Source organism: Leuciscus leuciscus, assembly GCF_965113295.1.
Source record: "Leuciscus leuciscus genome assembly, chromosome: 5".
NCBI classification, from domain to species: Eukaryota; Metazoa; Chordata; class Actinopteri; order Cypriniformes; family Leuciscidae; genus Leuciscus; species Leuciscus leuciscus.
Window position 1 is genome coordinate 23,383,412 of NC_138729.1, and position 20,123 is coordinate 23,403,534.

General features: G+C 41.3%; 1 protein-coding gene across 1 annotated transcript in view; it reads left to right on the forward strand.

Moving 5' to 3' along the window:
- npffr2a (neuropeptide FF receptor 2a) overlaps window positions 1–18,012 on the forward strand; it is a 42,081-nt gene extending 24,069 nt beyond the window's left edge. The window contains exon 4 of the mRNA XM_082170036.1: window positions 15,732–18,012. Within this exon, the coding sequence (XP_082026162.1) occupies window positions 15,732–16,572 (841 nt within the window). The 3' untranslated portion in view covers window positions 16,573–18,012. The remainder of the gene's footprint in view (window positions 1–15,731) is intronic.
- The last annotated feature ends 2,111 nt before the right edge of the window (window positions 18,013–20,123 follow it).

Here is a 20,123-nt window from a genome sequence, read left to right on the forward strand (position 1 = left end):
GTACTTCAGCTGGGCTTGCTTCGTATGCGCCCGCTACAGTTCTGGCTGAAAGCGCGAGTGCCGCGCCGAGCGTGGGCTTCCGGTCTGCTTCGTCTCAAGGTCAATCAGAAATGCATCGCAGCTCTGAAACCTTGGAAAGCAAACGACTGGTACCAATCAGGTGTAAGCCTGGGGACTTCCTCGAGTGTGAAGGTAGTGTCTTCAGACGCATCCACCTCGGGATGGGAGCGCTGCTCGAGGGCAGACCGTTCTTCGGCCAATGGTCAGAACGGGAGAAGCTTCTACACATAAACTGCCTCGAAATGCTGGCAGTAGACAACGCGCTGACGCGTTTTTGTCTCCAAATACGAGGACACCACGTCCTGGTCCGCTCGGACAACATGTCAGTGGTGTCCTACATAAATCACCAGGGCGGCCTCAGGTCCCGAAACCTGCACAGGCTGACAGAACGCCTCCTGGTGTGGGCTCAGCGCAACCTGCTCTCGCTGAGACCTAAACGTAGGACCGGACAGACTGTCCAGGAACAATGTTCCGACAGGCGAGTGGTCTCTACACCCACAGACAGTCCAGCTGCTGTGGAAGAAATTCGGCAGAGCGGAAGTAGACCTGTTCGCGTCTCAAGAAAACGCTCACTGTCTGGAATTCTTCTCCAAGAGCAGGGACGCGCTGGCTCATGTATGGCCCAGCCGCCCGCTCTATGCCTTTCCTTCCGTCTCTCTCCTGCCTCAGGTGATAGAACGGATCAGGGAAGAAGGATGCTCAGTGCTACTCGTAGCGCCGTTCTGGAAAAACCAACCCTGGTTCCCAGTTCTGATGCAGCTAGCGAGCACTGCCCCATGGCCAGTGCCAGTGAGGAGGGACCTCCTCTCTCAGGCCAAGGGCTCAATTTGGCATCCGCGCCCAGAGCTGTGGTCCCTTCATGTTTGGGCCATCAACGGGTACCCGCTGACCTCCCAAGTGGAGTGTTAAACACGATAACGCAGGCTAGACGTCTCTACGCGACGTCTCTATTCCTCGAAATGGTCAGTGTTCTCCAGCTGGTGCACAGCTCGTGGCGTGTCGCCCCCAGACTGTGGGGTGACGGAGGTTCTCTCCTTCCTATAAGAGCTGTTGGACAAGGGCAGGTCCCCTTCCACGCTCAAAGTTTATGTGGCGGCCATAGCAGCGTTCTCAAAAACAACGCTCGGCCAGTCAATTGGAAGGAACGATTTAGTCATCCGCTTCCTTAGAGGAGCTAAGAGACTGAATCCTCCCAGACCTCCCTCAGTCCCCGTATGGGACCTTTCTACGGTACTGGAGGCCATGAAAGGTGACCCATTCGAGCCTTTACAGACGATTGATCTTAAACACCTGTCTTTCAAGACAGTGTTTCTTCTGGCTCTCGCTTCAGTGAAGCGCATAGGGGACTTACACGCGCTCTCAGTGAGCGCGACGTGCATGGAGTTTGGGCCTAATGACTCAAGAGTTATACTCAAACCTAAGCACGGTTATGTTCCAAAATCCCTCAACACACCGTTTAGGGCACAGGTCATTTCCCTGTCAGCCCTACCGGTCTCTGACGAGGAAGGAGACGCGAGCTTCCTTTGTCCAGTCAGGGCATTAAGAGCTTATGTGTCTCGCTCATCTGTCTTCAGACAGACGGAGCAGCTCTTCGTTTCGTTCAGCGGACGTTCCAAGGGACTAGCCGCGTCGAAACAGAGACTATCCAGATGGATAGTTGACGCCATTGCGCTGGCGTACACTTCCAAGGGTATGCAGTGCCCGTTGGGTGTCAGAGCGCACTCCACGAGAAGCATGGCTTCATCGTGGGCCTGGTCAAGTGGGATTGCCTTGCAAAATATATGTATGGCGGCAGGCTGGGCCTCCCCGTCTACATTTATAAGGTTTTATAACCTAGAGGTTCCCGCCTTACAGGCCAGGCTGTTGTCGGTCTAAATATACCAGTACTGTCTGTTCTGATGCTATCGGTTCAGAATACTGTGTCTGCTGAGCACTGCTCGATGAGCACTGCTCGCTGATCGACCGCAAAATGCTTATGGGCAAATGAATAAGACCCACAATTTTCCATCAGTTCAGGCCGTACTCCGCCCTGTCTGTATGATGTAATTTGCGTCTGAGGGACGCTGCTATATGTGGAAGAGCGCGGCTCCGCCCCTCCCTCTTCCCGGACTCCCTGTGAGTTCCCCTGGTGATTATGCACTATATGAACCCCAGGCTTTCGCCCTTGGGTCTTTGGTGTCAGATCCCAGCACGCACGGCGTTTTACATTGGGTCCCCTAGCGTAAGATACTTACGCAGTACGAGAGACCTCTCGTAAGAGAACGTACTCGGTTACTAACGTAACCTCGGTTCTCTCTAGAAGAGGGAACGAGTACTGCGTATCTTGCCGTGCATGCACACGCTCTGGTTAGCTTCGGCGATGAAAAACCAGATATCAGCTGCCTGCGAGCTGGATTTATAGGCCTAAGCCACGCCCGTTTCGGCGGGACGTGACGCAGTGGGCGCGAAGCACCCTCATTGGGTCTGACGTCACGCTAGGCCTCGCTCGATAGGCTGCTGCAGTTGCCGCAGAACAACCAATAGGCACACAAGCCGTCTTTTCTATGTCTGTATGCTGCCGCAACGCGTTTTACAATAATCAAAAATGAAGGATAATTTTTTGGCTTCAATATCTCGCGGAAAAGGGATTTTCCCCTAGCGTAAGATACTTACGCAGTACTCGTTCCCTCTTCTAGAGAGAACCGAAGTTACGTTAGTAACCGAGTAAATTATTATTTACTGAGGGACGTATATTCATATTGACCAGTATGTCCAGCCAATCAACATATTAAATGCAATATAGCCTATAAATCAATAGTCAATGTCAATACATTGCTTTCCATCTTGCTTTATTGCAGAGTTGTGACTAAACTGACTTGGAGACTCATTGTCTTGTTTTAAATATGCGCCTATAATGAGGAGTGGCATCACGCCCATATATCGTACTGGTCCCCACAGATGTTTCTGCTGGAAAGTGCGCGTTTCATTTCGTGCACACGCATGAACGCATGTTAACGCGCGACGCGGTTATCTTTTCCGAGCTGCAATTTATAAACAAACACCGTTCGTTGCCCTTTGTCATTTATCAAACGTAATAAATAGTTGTATTTCACTCTCACTTTTTTGTTGTTGGGCGAAACAGACCAAAAGACGCACTGCCCAGCTTAGCAAGACAGACAGACAGACTAGAGAGAGATGCACATCAACTTAACTTTACTGTTCTTTGCTGACATCAAACTTGGAGAGGAGAGAACACAAGTCTACCTGATTGCTGTTCCCGCAATTCACTCTTATGGTGTTTTTTTTTCTCTCTCTCTCTCTCTTTGTGACCAGAAGGATAGTTCCACTTAAAGGAGAACTCCGGTACATTTTTTGTAAATTTGGAGTGCTGTCAGTACAGAGAACAATGACAAAAATCGGTGTTGCCTACACCGTGTTATCCTCTTTTAAATTTTTTTTTGCCCTGTTGACTAAAATAGTTTTAAACCTGCTTTTAGCCTCTTAACATCCTTGATGTGTCATTACAAGTGCACAGCCATGTGAGTGATTCCTTCAGAGTGAACACGGTGAATCTGACTGCAGTAGATGTGAAAGATATGAATAAAAGTGATGTTAATTCAGACCGCGCACATACCTGTATTTACTTCCTGTTTTCGGTCGAAGTCCACAGTAGTCGATTGTCAAGTATGATCACGCGTATGATCACGACCTATGATCACGCGCATGAACTCGACAATCGACTACTGTGGACTTCGACCGAAAACAGGAAGTAAATACACGTATGTGCGCTGGCTGAATTAACATCACTTTTATTCATATCTTTCAGATCTACTGCAGTCAGATTCACCATGTTCACTCTGAAGGAATCACTCAAAAAAATGAGCTCAATGTTAAAATTGACGGAGTATTTTTCCCGGAATATTTCCTTGTAGCTACACCTAAAGGATTAACGCGAAAAACTAGAAAGGGGGAACTATCAAAGGGACCAATCAAATAGCCTTTCTTTACCTCTTTTGCCAATAAACTATCGACTACTTCGGGCTCTTTAATGGCTGACCGAAGATTATTGCAAAAGAACGATGTTTTTGGGAGAAGTGTTAAACCAGCCAAGAAACCTTGAATAAGTCCAGATATCAAATAATGCAGAAAACAGCGATTTGGATGCTTTCTCAAAGCCTTGTCAAGTTCAGGAACATTGACAGGTGGAGAAGGCTTTATTTTCTCTTTTTTGATATGTGCATTCTCAGAGCCATGGGAGCAACGGGAGCCATGGGAGCAGGCGTCGATAAAGTTGTGTGGAAAGAAGAAGGCTGATTTTCCAGGGCTTGGATCCTAGCGTCTAAGCTGGTTAGGGAGATTTGAATGTTCTGAAGGGCTGACAGCACAGGATCCTCTGTAGACTCGAGCAATGCGATGTTGCCGGATCTCTGTTCCGTCCATTTCTTCAGAGCTGGTGGGTTGGTGGAACGGGAGGAGCGCTTTCATTTGGCAGTGGCTTTCCTGGATCCGGATGGCGTTGGAGTCGATGGAGTTGCGGGCGTTTCTGGGATGTTTTCCAGGAAGAATTGACATTTACATTTATTCATTTAGCAGACGCTTTTATCTAAAGCGACTTACAAATGAGAACAATAGAAGCAGTTAAACTAACAATAGGACAACAATATACAAGTGCTATGACCCTTCCTAGTTTAATCTAACGCAGTACGTGTTTTTTTTTTTAGTTTTTTTTTTTTTTAGAAAGATAATAGATATAGAAGAGAAGATGAAGTGTTAGTATTAATGGATCAAGTGTTGCCGAAAAAGATGCGTCTTCAGACGTTTCTTGAAAATGGTCACGGACTTAGCAGCTTTGGTTGAGTTAGGCAGGTCATTCCACCAGCATGGAACAGACCAGAAAAAGGTCAGATAAAGATATTTTGTGCCTCTTTGAGATGGCACCACAAGACGGCATTCACTTGCAGAGCATAAGTTTCTGGATGGCACGTAAGTCTGAAGTAATGAGTTTAGGTAGGAGGGAGCAGAGCCAGTGGTTGTTCTGTAGGCAAAAGTCAGTGACTTGAATTTGATGCGAGCGGCAACTGGCAATCAGTGCAATTTTGTGAGGAGAGGAGTGACATGTGCTCTCTTCGGCTCATTAAAGACCACTCTAGCTGCAGAATTTTGGATCAGTTGCAGAGGTTTGACAATGCAAGCTGGAAGACCTGCTAGGAGAGCATTACAATAGTCCAGTCTGGATAGAACAAGTGCTTGGACAAGAAGTTGTATAGCATGCTCTGATAGGAAGGGCCTGATCCTCCTAATGTTGTATAAGGCAAATCTGCAGGACCGGGCAGTTCTAGCAATGTGGTCTGTAAAGTTCAATTGATCATCAATCACAACTCCAAGGTTCCTGGCTGACCTTGATGGAGTTATTGATGACGAACCTAGCTGAATGGAGAAGTTGTGGTGTGGTGTATTGTTGGGTTGGCCGGGACCACAAGCAACTCTGTCTTCGCAAGGTTTAGTTGAAGGTGGTGGTCCTTCATCCAGCCAGAGTTCAAGAAGTTCAATTGAAAGAGTTCTTCGTGAAAATTGAAAGAGTTCTTAGTGGCTGATTCCGAGAGAAGACTGGATGTTGTGGCTGTACAGCGTCGCAGGTCTTCTCAGCAGGTCTGTCAGCTATAATAAGCAGAGGAGTTGTTTTGTTGGCCAGTCGCGAACTTCTGCGCACACTTGGAGCATTGTCTGGATCAAAATTCTCACCGGCGTTTTCTAAGAAAAGCCGAACTTGTTCTTCGTCTGAATCCAGATCAGACATGGTCAATAATGTAATAATGACTTGTGCTAAGAATAGCAGTTTCCTAATTGCCGATGTTAAATTAACTTGCAGCTAGGGCTGCAACTAACGATTATTTTGATAATCGATTAATCGGATGATTATTTTTTCGATTAATCGATTAATCGGATAAAAACTTTTTTTTACAATTCAATTTGATTTTTTGCTTATTATAACTAAATAAAACCCTAAATCAGGGTATTTATGTGTAAAAGTGTACTTTAAAAAGTGCAAAAGCCACACATTGAGTTTTACTAATATAATCTTTAATTTTTACATTTTAAACCTTAAAAAACACAAAAGTTTGTCCAGTTTTTAAACAGTAAAACTTATTTAAATATCCAAAATATATATAAATAAAACAAAATATTGAGTTGTGCTGCTCATATAAACTTCACATTATGAAATTAGGACACAAACATGTTTGTAATAAGATATTAAGCAGCAGATTTTGAATTCCAATGTAGAACGCGGTCTGTTATTTCTTGATATCAGACGCTGCGAAGTAACGTTATAACACACCGTTGCCATGAAAAACAGAGCGTTGCTATGGACGAAGGATTCTAACCGTAGAGACGGAACGGACTATTTTCTTTAGCGGAAGCAATACAATAATTTTTAAATCATTAAACTAATTTTTAAATCAATATTTTGTGTCAAATTATTGAATTATTTGGTGGGTAGCCATGCAATAAGCGGGATAATGTAGAGCGAGGCGGTTGAAATAGCGAATACAACCCCGACAGGCTGATCGGGACCCCGACGCGAAGCTCTACATTAACGTTATCCCTTACATAGTAACGTTAATGCTATAAAAAGAGAGTGGAATGGAGGTAACGTTAACTTACGCAACAAGCTAATAGGCTTGATTAAAAGGACAAGAAAAATTATGCATTAGTGCACAAGCATTCGCTGAAAACCACTGACTACAGTGACTAAAAAACAATATGTTACTGCTGCTGTTATTAACTGTCTTTATATTTAGTGCTTCACTTTGTAAACACCATTTAATTTAACCTATTTCTGCAGTAGCGCTATTATAATCCATCACTTATGTTCCGAGCGAACTGATTGCGCAACCTGATGCTCGATGCAAAATAGATCTAGTGTGACTGTCCCAAAGTTAGAAAACAAAGCTGTTTACACTGTAGTATTGAATTAAACTAGACTATACAATTTTCACATCTTCATAAAATGAGGATATACAGTTTTTGCTCGCTGTGCTGATGTTTCACCTTCATCCGTGACACCAACGTGTTTCCTCTTCATGTGTTCGTGCATCATTGTGGTACTTCCATGCCACACAAGCTCAGCTTTGCATAACTTGCAGATTCCAGATTTAATGTAAAATGCTCCCATGCCTTAGATGACTTTTTCTGCCACCGACTGAACTGTCATTTCTCTCCGATTACTCTGCCATTTCGCGTGTGACTGTGTTGTCATAAAAGTGACGTCATCATTAACGCTTCCCGTGACGTGAGCAGACCAACTAATCGACAATGACATTCGTTGACAACGATTTTCATAATCGATTATTATCGATTTTATCGATTAGTTGTTGCAGCCCTACTTGCAGCCATACAATAGTTATCTAAATTCAGCAATAACAGTTTAAATGCGAGCAGCGATGCTATGGACGAAATGCTGAAGGAATGGAAATGTATATGTGCCGCTGTGATAGATGTCGACACTGGATTGGTACACTTCAGGAACAGCTGGCTATCAGCTGATGCGAGCTTGGCTGACATGGCCTGCCTGAACTAACGCGATGCTGGATATTCTGCTGCCAGGCCATTAGATGGCGATGTAACACAGACTGAACACGTAATACGCATGTGCATGACGTCATCGTCATCAGAGATTCACATTTTTGTTGTTTACACGGCAAATTTGAAAATGATTTGCAAAGTGAAAATGCAAAGTTTTGAAAACGGGTTTCAGAGAGCAACTTGCCTCCCGGCTGGTTCCATCCTGCTCAAAGTCTCCAGAGTTCCCACCCAACCTCCCTCTCCCACCTCCTCTTCAAACTTCAGGCAGTCCCTCGTCTCCTCCTCCTCTGCCTCCCCTCTGTGACATGGATCCACCTTGGGCCTTCCAGCATCCAGCTCCTCCTGGAAGAAGGTATCCCCTGGCTCTGCCTCCAGCCATTGATCTCGTCACTCCACCTGGGCCTATCGTCCAGACTCCTCCACCTTGTCTCCTCTGTCTCTCCGTCGGCTCCACCTTGGACCATCGGACTTATGGCTGCACCGGGCTCCCTCGATCCTCTGGCTTCACCTTGGTCTGACATTGCGAGCCGTCCGCTGCACTCCATCTCTCCACCCCTATGACTCTGTCTGGCTCCGCCTGTCCTCATTTTTATTTAATCTGTTGAACTCAGTTCACTGAGATAATTTAAGAAAGATTTTGTTTTACATGAGTGATTTACACAGAAATTCAGCTTGTTTCATGAATGAGGCCTGTGAATAATTAAATTTAATAATATTACTAATAATTGTCAGTAGTTGTTACAAAAAAAATGGTCAGAATTGCAATTCTCTTTGTACACAGTAGCCTACAGTTATAGTCTTTCATAGACTTATTCCCATTTAAACACGCAAAATTTAAACAACTTTTTATTCAATGCATTACTTCTATATAGATTTATATATTAATTTGCTAAAATTACTTTTCTTATGTTAAAATCTCATAAAATCTCACAACGCTAAATTAAAACTTACAATTGACAAAAACAGCCAACTCTCATGCTTTTTCTTTAGCATTTAAATCTTCATATAAAAAGTCCTGCGGGTCATACAGAACTTTGTTTCTCCACTTCCTATCATCCATTGTGCAGCCTTCTTGTACCGTGTAATTCTCTGACCACCAGCCTGTCACGTGATTTTCAATTTCTGCAGAGATGCAGGGCCCTTGCCCACGCATCTGGCTGTTTTTAAACTTAAACATAATTCTTAAATTGAAAAAAAAAAAAGAATAAAATGGGTTTAGTATATAGCTGCAAGCAGCGATGACGGGCCCAAGCCGGTGCAATATTGACTGTTTTTGTTCTGTTTCAGCAGCGAAAATAGTTAAACAAAGATCACAACAGAACCATCACGCATCTCACAGCAACGTGTTTATACATATATATATATATATATATATATATATATATATATATATATATATACACACACATTTATATTATGGCAGTCCACTCTGCTTATTGTTTTTCAACAATGTTGCACTCCTGTTTGTCATTGTGCATGAAACTTCACGCGAATAAATCATCAGTAATATTTGCTGACTTGTGCGCGTCTCAAGCGCCCTCTTTACGTTCGTCCTAATGCCTTTTAGTTGTCCGTGGATTTGCCCATATTTGGCGTTTAAAATGGAAACATCTTTAGACATGGAAAATCGATTTTACAATCGATTCAATGAACACTTATGTCTCAAAAATCGAACAGGATTTTTTCACAAAAGTGACAGCCCTAGTAGTGGCGCTATGACTTTGACTCACAATAGTCACGTCCATGTGATCGGCCTCTTACAACGAACACACTGCTGAAGTTTCATCTAGATCAGTTAATGTATACTGAAGTTCGCAGCCTGTTCATTATAGCCTTAATAAAATGTAATAATAAAATAGTCAACCTAACATATAAAAATTACACTGCTCTGTTTAAATAGTCAGTAGTACAATTCGTATGTTCACAGTAAGCACCACTCCACTGTGATGTTTCCAAGCACATTTTTGCGCATGTGAAGAGGATGATTTTTTCCGTCGATATTGGAACGTGAGTGAAGTACAAAGCCTAAGTCCAATCTGCCCCAAAATTCACATGTTTGATAAAAGTCCTGCACTGAACACATCTACATAGCGAAATTCAGATATAGACATAGCTCCACTTACTAGCAACAGAAACTGACATGGTTAACACAGTAATGCAGTACTAACCACATAATTATTGTGTACTAAGCATGCTAGAAACATACTTGATGAAACTTCAGCAGTTTGTTTGTTGTAAGAGGCCGATCACATGGATGTGACTATTGCGCCCGCGCCACACACACACACACACACACACACACACACACACACACACACACTCCAGCATTGCAATCTTGACATCGCAGCCTGGGCCCGTCATCGCTGTATATATATATATATATATGTATATATGTATGTATGTATGTATGTATGTGTATATATATACTGTATATATACATTTTAAGGAACGCTGTAAACGTGGACCATTTGAATTAAGTCTCTGTACTCAGTTAAACCATGCAGAAAGACTGGTATCATCACATTTGCACAAGAGAAACACGAAGTGGTATAACTTCTGCATACATTAACTGATCTTGATGAAACTTCAGCAATGTGTGCGTGGTAAGAGGCCAATCAGATGGATGCAACTATTATGAGTCAAAGTTATAGCGCCACCAACTGGCAGCAGGAAATGTGTCACTTTCAAACGGGCGTTAGTCCACTGGAAGGTCCAGACTGTGTCCAGACTGTTGTTCTCGGATTGGTTCTGTTCCTTTAGATTGGACAGCTGGGTTTCCATACCCACCTGATGTCATTGTTATATCATCACGACATGGGGCCTTTGGGGGAAGCAGTGAAATGAAAACTATCACTGCTGGATTGGGTGTCTCTCTGTGTGTGTGTGTTTGTGTATGTGTGTGTGTGTGTGTGTGTGTGTGTGTGTGCGTGTGTGTCAATGCTGTAGTGCATCTGTTCCTGCTTAATACTGCCAGACGGTGAATCAGAGTGTTAAATTAACCCTCATCTCCTCTTACATTTTTACACATGGAATCACATTTAATTGTGTTAAGTTGTCATCTGAGGTCATGTTTTACACTTTCGTTGTATGTTTCCTGTCCGTATGATTCCTTCACTGCAGCATAGTGAGTAGCCTGTCTGTAGTTTGTAATTGATTGTTCTGGCTATCAATGTAGTGTGTATATATATTTATAGACAATAAGGCATTATAACAAATACTTCATAGTACACCACAAAGCTGAACTATTTTAGATTCATCCATTACTAAGTAGTGCATAAAATCAATTATACACTAATTTAGGCAAACATTTTAGTCTGACCTCAGTTTTCAAGTTTGTTTTTTATTCTGACCATTCATATGAAATGTGAAGGATGTATGGATATTAAGTCATGGACCCCTCAAAATAAATTGATTTCATGGCAAATGTGCCTGTAATAGGGGAGCGCGGGGCCTTTTACATAGTTAGTCAGGGTCAAGCAGGTTGTGTTTCCGCTCTTTTTCTCTTGCTGCCAGAAGACGGTCTCCCGCGGATTTCTGGAAAGTTTTGATAAGATTTCGTGAAGATTCTGGACAAAGAGTGTTTTGACACCATGCAAGTAAATTTTTTCATCATACGTTTTTTTCAGTTTCTGAGTTGGGTGTGTCACCAAATCTAACTTTATATTACCTTAATCTCTGTCTTGTTGGCTAAAACACAGCACCATTTTGAAACATATCAGCAACTCCTAGCAACTGTTAGCTAGGCTTAAAATATTTTTTACACAGCGGGGTTAGTTGTTGCACAGTGTTACAACTAAGCCGCCAAGTGTAAAACGATAATGAAATGAAAACAGGGAGCCACACAGCTTTTCAGGTTTGAGTATTTATTTATATATTTATTTAGCCACATTTAACTTTGTTGGACTTTCACAAACAATGTTGGAAATTAAATGTCAAAGTTAGATTTTTTTTCCCACATTTGTTTACTATGCATTGATCATTTGTTTATTTATTAAAAATATAGTCTGTTTTCATGCAATAAACCCTTTAAAATGTGATTTTGTTTTTATTATTATTAATAATAATAATTTTACATGCAGCTGCCACACACAAATATAATTCAATTGCAATTACAATATTTGATGATTTTATTTATTTATTTATTGCAAAACTGTGCAGACCTTTCCTATATCTCTATCCATGATATTGATCCATAAAAGAAGGATGATTGGATAAGGGATGGATGTATGGATATATATATCTATACAGATGTATAAACAGTATCACACTATACAGATAAAATAGTACTGAAGTATGTGTGTTACACACAAGTGTTACAACTAACCCCTCTGTCTGTTACAATTAACCCCGCATATTGGGTAAGTTGTAACATTTGCACTTCTGTCACTTTCAGTGCAACTGTACGAAAATGGTAGGTCCTAGAAAAAAAACATTGTGTTCATTTGTAGCAGAGATGTGTATGTTGCTTGTGTAAAAAATTAAAATAAATCTAACTTAATTATTTTTTAAATAATTGAGCCAAAACCAAAATGTGTTGTGCCCCGATCTCCCCTATGCTGTAATAATAATACTGCAAATATGAAACTGGTCAGAATTGATTTCTTTGAAGGTTAAAAAGTCAAAACTTTTAAATTCAATTCAAAACCAACCTGTATAATTTTGGTTTGTAATATATCTTTTTTTTTTATCAACCAGTACAAAATAAAAATTTCAGTCCTTTTGCATATGGGTAACACTGTATTGAAGTGAATACATGTGTACTATTAATCAGAGTGCATTATGGTTATAAATGAGTATGCATTATATAGGGAATGAAATTGTCAACTAAAGCTGGGTGCATTGTGCGATTTTGGCCACGATTTGGCCGTCTGAGACAAATTTTGCAAATCCTAAAAGAATCCTCTGATCCTTGCCTAAAATCTAAAGTCTTTGATCGTTAGTTTGAAATGTTCACCGACAGCCGACTAATGACCGTTGCAATCAAATTTGACCTCAGACCTCAAGATTTTGACTCTCCTATGACGACCATCAAATTGTCTTTGTTTTTCAAGACAAGCCGTGACCAAAATTAACGTTAAATTTCTTTGTAGCCACAATTTCAATTCCGCGTGTAATGCAGCTCACTGTCACTGAACGTGTCATTGATTGATTGATGATGTAAAACTCCGGAGAAGTTTTCATGTGTGCGTCCGTTTTTAATGTGTCTTTAGCTGTCCTACAGTCTGACATTAATGACAACTGAGATCTTACAGTGTGACATACAGCGATGATCATGTTCGTATAGTCTGAAAAGCAACAATCGTAAAGGCTATTATTAATCGCACAGTGTGCACCAACAGGGTGGTTTCGGACACAGCTTGCAGAAATACATTGTGTATGGCATAGAAAATATAGGCTACATAAATGTCCCAGGTGTGCAGAGGAGGATGTATTATATGCTGTACATAAATTCATGGTAAGTACTCCCACGTATCACTAGAGGATCTGAAGAGCTGGAAGGCAGGCATTTATAGGCAATTAATACTGTGTAGCATACTTAACTTTTTGTAGTAGCCTACTTTTGTAGTGTAGTTTGATTTAGGCCTATATCCTACCCAGCATTTATTTGGACAGTTTTGGAAAACACAAGGGTAGCCTACACTTTTTATATTTGAAGACCTCTGATGCAAAAGCCTCTGCCACCTATTTCAAAAATGAGATAATAATATTGAGTGAATGCTCTCTGCACATAGTATACGTTTATCAAATACTTTTAATGTCGGTACTTAGGTAGAAACCTATACATAGGAGCCTGATAAAAAATAATTATATTAAAGAAAAACGTTAGACGGACTAGGAGGCTTTTGCATCTGAAGTCTTCATTTGTTGTCTATTCTGCAGATAATAACACTTTACAGTGACAGTCACTATAGTCGTTACTCTTCCACATTAGAGATATCGTTAATATTCTTTCTTCTCATAGCGTCTCATTTGGTTTTGTTTCATTTCTTTCAAGTAAGTGTTTTTTTTAAAGAGTAGTTTTCACTGAAGAGCGTCTAAAACATCAAATTAGTATCCTTGTTTTAAACCGTTCTCTAAGAGCGTTTGTTTTTTGGGTTACGAATCAATTGTACTTTAGGACTATTAAAATCCCTGTAAAGTCAAAATTAAGTATGTGTTCTGAGTTTGTCACACCACAGAAAAATGTGTTATAAGCCACCCAGCCAAATTTGAATGATAAAAAAAGCCAGCAAGTACATCAAATAAGCTATCAAAATCTTGAAAAAATGAGCAGTAGTTTCTGCTCTCAAACGCTGGGGGCGGGTCCGCTGGCTGCGCTGAAACCACGCCAACTCGCGGGAAAGCTGTCATCGCCTCACCGCTACAGCCGGAATGGATGCTCCTAGCAGCTTAATTAGTTTTACAAAGCCATACATGTTCAAGCCTGGACTACCTTATATAATTATAACATAAGCAAGCACACAAGGCAACTTACACTCATGTGGGCACGCACTGCCGACGATGGCACCAGTTGTCGGCGCGACGGGAGGATGAAGGCCGAGGGAGATAGTCGGTTTGGCCCCATTCACCAGTAACAGCGGATTATCAGTGAATCCCAGATGTCTCCGACGAAAGTTTATAAAACTATCCCGTGTAAAATTATCACTACAGAGGCGGGTTTTGGCGGTGATCCTCAGCTCTCCTTCAAGGTGGCTCTTCACAAATGAATCCACCTCTTGTTGATGTGATCGTTTTTCGGAAGTTTAAGTAACCACCGATCTGTTTTGTACATGATCGCATCCAGGTAGTGCGCATTTCCGTGACGAAGGCATAGCTAGCTAGAAAACTGTAGGCTGTAGTCACTAATAGTAATGAGTAACAGTAACTCGCGATCGGCAAACTGATGTGAATGTGCTCTATATATATTTTTAGGGGTGGGGCCAGCGTCAGGGGCTCCAGTGCGTCATCAAGTAGGGGCGTGTCCAGGAGCTCAGGGACTAAAGTGCGTCATCGAGCCCCCGTTTTAGCCCCGCCCAAAAAATCCGGAACACAGCAATGGTGAAAAACTGTTAAAGGTCTAACTCCACAATTCAGTACTTCACAGTTCACAGTCTTTGTAATGTGTTTTAGCAATACATTTCTAACATTTCTAATGTGTTTAGAATTTTTTTTAGAATGGCCTTTACTGGGACTTTAAGAGTGCTGAGAAATCGAGTGCACTTTTCATTTGTGTATTTTTTTTTACATTACTATTAGGCTGACCACTTCTGTTGCGGGTCAGCAGACGTGATTTTGCGGGACAATGCAGGACCTGTGGGAGAGCAATAACAGACTTTGTAAATATTGATTTATGTTAGATGGAAATCCTATTTGCAGTAACATTGGATGATAATATGATTTAAATTGCAAATAAGCTTTATAAAATGTTAATTGTGACCAGCTCTGTGTGATTTCACTCAATTTCCAGAGATTCGGGGAAAATATTCCGAAACTCAAATTTTAGAGAAAAAAGACAGAATTGCAAGATAATACATTGCAATTAACATTTATATGTTTTATTCCATGGTGGAAATGGGCTTCCATCATTTAGTGGGACAGATACAACTATAAATGGGATATCATACTATCATACTAACCATCTATAGTGAAACAATCTGGTCTATAGAAACCTTTTTCAGATTTGAACATTTTCTTAGTCTAAAGAGTGTTTTATGTTCTATTCAGGTGTGATCTAAGTGCATGTATGTTCTTTTCATATGTAATGTGTTCTGTTTGTGTGGTGGGGTGTTCTCCCGAAGAACAAGCCTGTGCAGTTATGTGTGGGTGGGAATTGGGGGAAATTTTGGAGTTGGCCACTCAAGTGCTCAAGTTAATAAAACCGTTAAGTGAGTCCACAATTTTCTCATTTCGCTACAGTACTATTAACCAATACATATTGAGTTGAGAGAACATGAAATGAGAGCGAAACATCTTTTGAAAAACTGTCATCCTGTTCATCTCCAAAAATACTGGAAAGAAGAAACTCTGAAATAGCCTCAGTCATTAGTGTGACTGCATGATAAAAACACAACTGTTTCTTCATAGAGCTGTTAAATGTTTAACCTGTTGCCTGTTGCTGTCTTTTGCAGATTCAGATGTATTGTATATCCCTTCAAACAGAAACTGACAATATCAACAGCCACCCTCACTATTGTGATAATCTGGGTCCTGGCAGTGTCCATCATGTGCCCCTCTGGCGTCATGCTTCAAGTGACTAAAGAACAAACCATCCGCGTGTTCCTGGGAGATGGCAACCGAACAAGCCCTTTCTACTGGTGCAGGGAAAACTGGCCAAACCAGGAGATGAGGAAGATCTACACAACTGTCCTTTTTGCCAACATTTACCTAGTTCCTCTGTCCCTCATAGTGATCATGTATGCAAGGATTGGGATCACTCTGTTTAAAACGGCTATGCCAGCGGGGGCCAAACCTGGCCACGATAACCGTCACTCTGTGTCGAAGAAAAAACAAAGAGTGATCAAAATGCTCCTCATCGTGGCCTTACTCTTCATCTTATCCTGGTTGCCTCTGTGGACTCTGATGATGCTAACAGACTATGTTAAACTTACTGAACATCAGTACAGGCTTATTAACATCTACATCTACCCCTTTGCCCACTGGCTAGCCTTTTTCAACAGCAGTGTCAACCCGATAATTTACGGGTTCTTCAACGAGAACTTCCGCCGTGGATTTCAGGCCATCTTTAAGTTCGGCCTGTGTCCTGTCGGTGGTCAACATCGGACCTATTCTCACAGGGTGCAAGGTAATTCTGTGCAGCCGGTAAACCTGCAACCCTCCACAGAGCCCATCTCTCTTAATAGCCTGGAGAACAACAGCTCAAGGAGGATGAACCACGTCAACGAGCAAGACTTAGTGATGGAAGATTTAGAGAAAGTGTCTGAATGCAGCATGGAAGGAGCTTCTCTTTAAGGGCTTCATAGAGGTGAATAATAATGGGCCGGTGGTTTTTAGATGACAATGATGTAGGATACATAACAGGCTCATTTCATCTAATGACTATTATTTAATTTAAAAAAAATTAAAATTACATATTGTTAAGATGATATAATTGTGTATAAAATGGATTTTATTCACATTTGTTTTGAACAGTCATTTGCTGTTAACATGAATGTACTTTCTTGCACATCTGGGAGTTTATCAACTGTAGTCTTGTAAACTGCACTTTGTGAAGATAAATTCAGTAAAAAAAAAGATTATTGTAAAATTATGTATAAACAGAATACATTTTGTGTATTCACTACTGTATACTAATGGGATCTGGGATTTTACTGTACATCATTTTATTTATGTATTTAATTTTATATGCAATCTGAAAGTATCAGAACTGCCATAATCCAGAATCATTAAAGGAGAACTCCGGTGAATTTTTAAGTTAATCTTGATCGTTTTACCTTTGTGAGTACTGTCTATAGAAAAAAAAAAACGAACCGGATTGGTGCTTGCAACGCGGAGCTGTTACAGTTAATGCCCAGAGCTCCCATTCAGCTATAACGGCAGTTATGGGGGCATAAACCTAAAGAGTGTCTTTGTGCCTCTTAACAGACACAAAATGCAATTAAAATGTCTGTCCAACATGAACAGGGCCCTTACATGACAACAAGATGCGTTTAGCAACTTAGCCATTGTTTAAACTCACCTAAATAGTGTTTTAGACGGCTAACTGTAGTCTCGCGCTGAAGTCCCGTGGGAACTCAGTTGTAGCTGGAACACGACGCTCCTCCCACCTGTGTGCGCATTTTTTTCCCCCAAACCACTTTAGCGGAAATCCCGCCCTGCAGCTGATTTCATTGGTTTAGGTTACAGTGACGGGTAGGTTTAGGGATCAGTGTTTGGTGTAGGCAATCTGTAATTGACATGACCAATGAAAACCTTAGAATCAGCTGCAGTGCGGGATTTCCGCTGAAGTGGTTTGGGGGAAAAAAAATCACGCGCACTTAAAGGGATAGTTCACTTTGAAATACATTTTTGGTATGTTTTAGCTTACCTCAAGGGCATCCAAGATGTAGGTGTCTTTTTTTCCGCAGTAGTTTCAATTTTGATAGTTTTAGGTCAAACCGTTCTTGTCTGTCAGTCATATAATGCAGGTCTATGGTCACCACCTCAAAGAGCATGCACAGAGTCCAAATTAAAACAATTCCCCGTCGTCCAAATTAAACAATTCCCCATCGTAAGTACACATTGATGGCCTAAGACACGAAACGAGCGGTTTGTGTGAGAAAACGAACAGTATTTAAATCGTTTTTAACTCTTATACACAGCCATGTCCGAGTGATCTGATCTGACGTGTACGCAGACTGGTGCATAGATATATACACTAGATGTCGCCTTAAAGACATTCGTTCCAATGAACTGCCGTAGACAAGGCGACATCTAGTGTATATATCTATGCATATCTGACGTGTACGCAGACTGGTGCATAGATATATACACTAGATGTCGCCTTGTCTACGGCAGTTCATTGGAACGAATGTCTTTAAGGCGACATCTAGTGTATATATCTATGCACCAGTCTGCGTACACGTCAGATCAGATCACTCGGACATGGCTGTGTATAAGAGTTAAAAACGATTTAAATACTGTTCGTTTTCTCACACAAACCGCTCGTTTCGTGTCTTAGGCCATCAATGTGTACTTACGATGGGGAATTGTTTAATTTGGACGACGGGGAATTGTTTTAATTTGGACTCTGTGCATGCTCTTTGAGGTGGTGACCATAGACCTGCATTATATGACTGACAGACAAGAACGGTTTGACCTAAAAATATCAAAATTGAAACAACTGCGGAAAAAAAGACACCTACATCTTGGAGCTAAAACATACCAAAAATGTATTTCAAAGTGAACTATCCCTTTGACGTTACTATTTACCTTTTTCCGGCTACAACTGAGTTCCCACGGGACTTCAGCGCGAGACTACAGCTAGCTGTCTAAAACACTATTTAGGTGAGTTTAAACAATGGCTAAGTTGCTAAACGCATCTTGTTGTCATGTAAGGGCCCTGTTCATGTTGGACAGACATTTTAATTGCATTTTGTGTCTGTAAAGAGGCACAAAGACACTCTTTAGGTTTATGCCCCCATAACTGCCGTTATTACGGTGGCCGAGAGAGCTCAACGCGCTGCAACTGAAGAAAACACATGCAAATAGAAAAACACCGGCAAATTAAGAAAACATCTTCATCAGTTTCACAACACATGTGTGCTCCAAATACTCACAACACAACCAAATACAGAAACGCGCTGCAAAAGTTCACCACACAACCAAATACAGAAATGCGCTGCAAAAGTTCACAACACAACCAAATACAGAAACGCGCTGCAAATAGTACAGAACACAACGGAAATGTTTCTGGGGAACCCAATAAGTGACGGACCCGGCTGGGACGTTTTTTATTGCTCGTGAGCATTACCTATGCCCTAACGTTACTCCCTTAAAAGGGCAGATGGCAGAGCCCTTGACGTGGGCACTTTGGAGGGAGCGGGGCACTTGTGTGCCATTATGTAGCCGTTTGGAACGGACTTGATGAAGGGAGCAACGAAAGCCAATGTAATTTCCTCATTATTTTCACCTGGGATGTTCCCATGACAACGCAGCGCCGTCTCATATTTGGACCTCTTATATAGCCTACTGTCTATGATTTGGACCCTTCATTCTAACATTTCTTATGAAACTTATTTTAACATAACATGAATGTGTACAATGTAACTGATGTATATATTAATATCTTTCCCTCATGTTCTTTTTCTCTATCTTTTTTTCTTTAATTTATTTTAGTCTTCAGCTTGTTCTTTTCTGATTAGTATTCTTATGACATTGAACATATTACAAATGCATTTTGTATATTGTATACAAAGTTGTATGTCATAAACGTGTAATCTCTGTACGTTTTGCAACAAAAATAAAATAATACATTTAATTAAAGTAGACAGCTCCGTAAGCACGTCCCAGTCGGGTCCGTCACTTATTGGCTTCCCCGGAAACATTTCCATTGTGTTCTGTCCTATTTGCAGCGCGTTTCTGTATTTGGTTGTGTTGTGAACTTTTGCAGCGCGTTTCTGTATTTGGTTGTGTTGTGAGTATTTGGAGCACACATGTGTTGTGAAACTGATGAAGATGTTTTCTTAATTTGTAGGTGTTTTTCTATTTGCATGTGTTTTCTTCAGTTGCAGCGCGTTGAGCTCTCTCGGCCACCGTACGTTATAGCTGAATGGGAGCTCTGGGCATTAACTGTAACAGCTCCGCGTTGCAAGCACCAATCCGGTTAGTTTTTTTTTTTTATAGACAGTACTCACAAAGGTAAAACGATCAAGATTAACTTAAAAATTCACCAGAGTTCTCCTTTAATTGTTTCTGGGATTTTAGGCACAGCACAGGCACATCATAATACTAAAATTAAACATACCTCATTTGTGACAAATCCCTCTAAATGCTGAAATAAATTTTGGTGGGAGTTCTTTTTT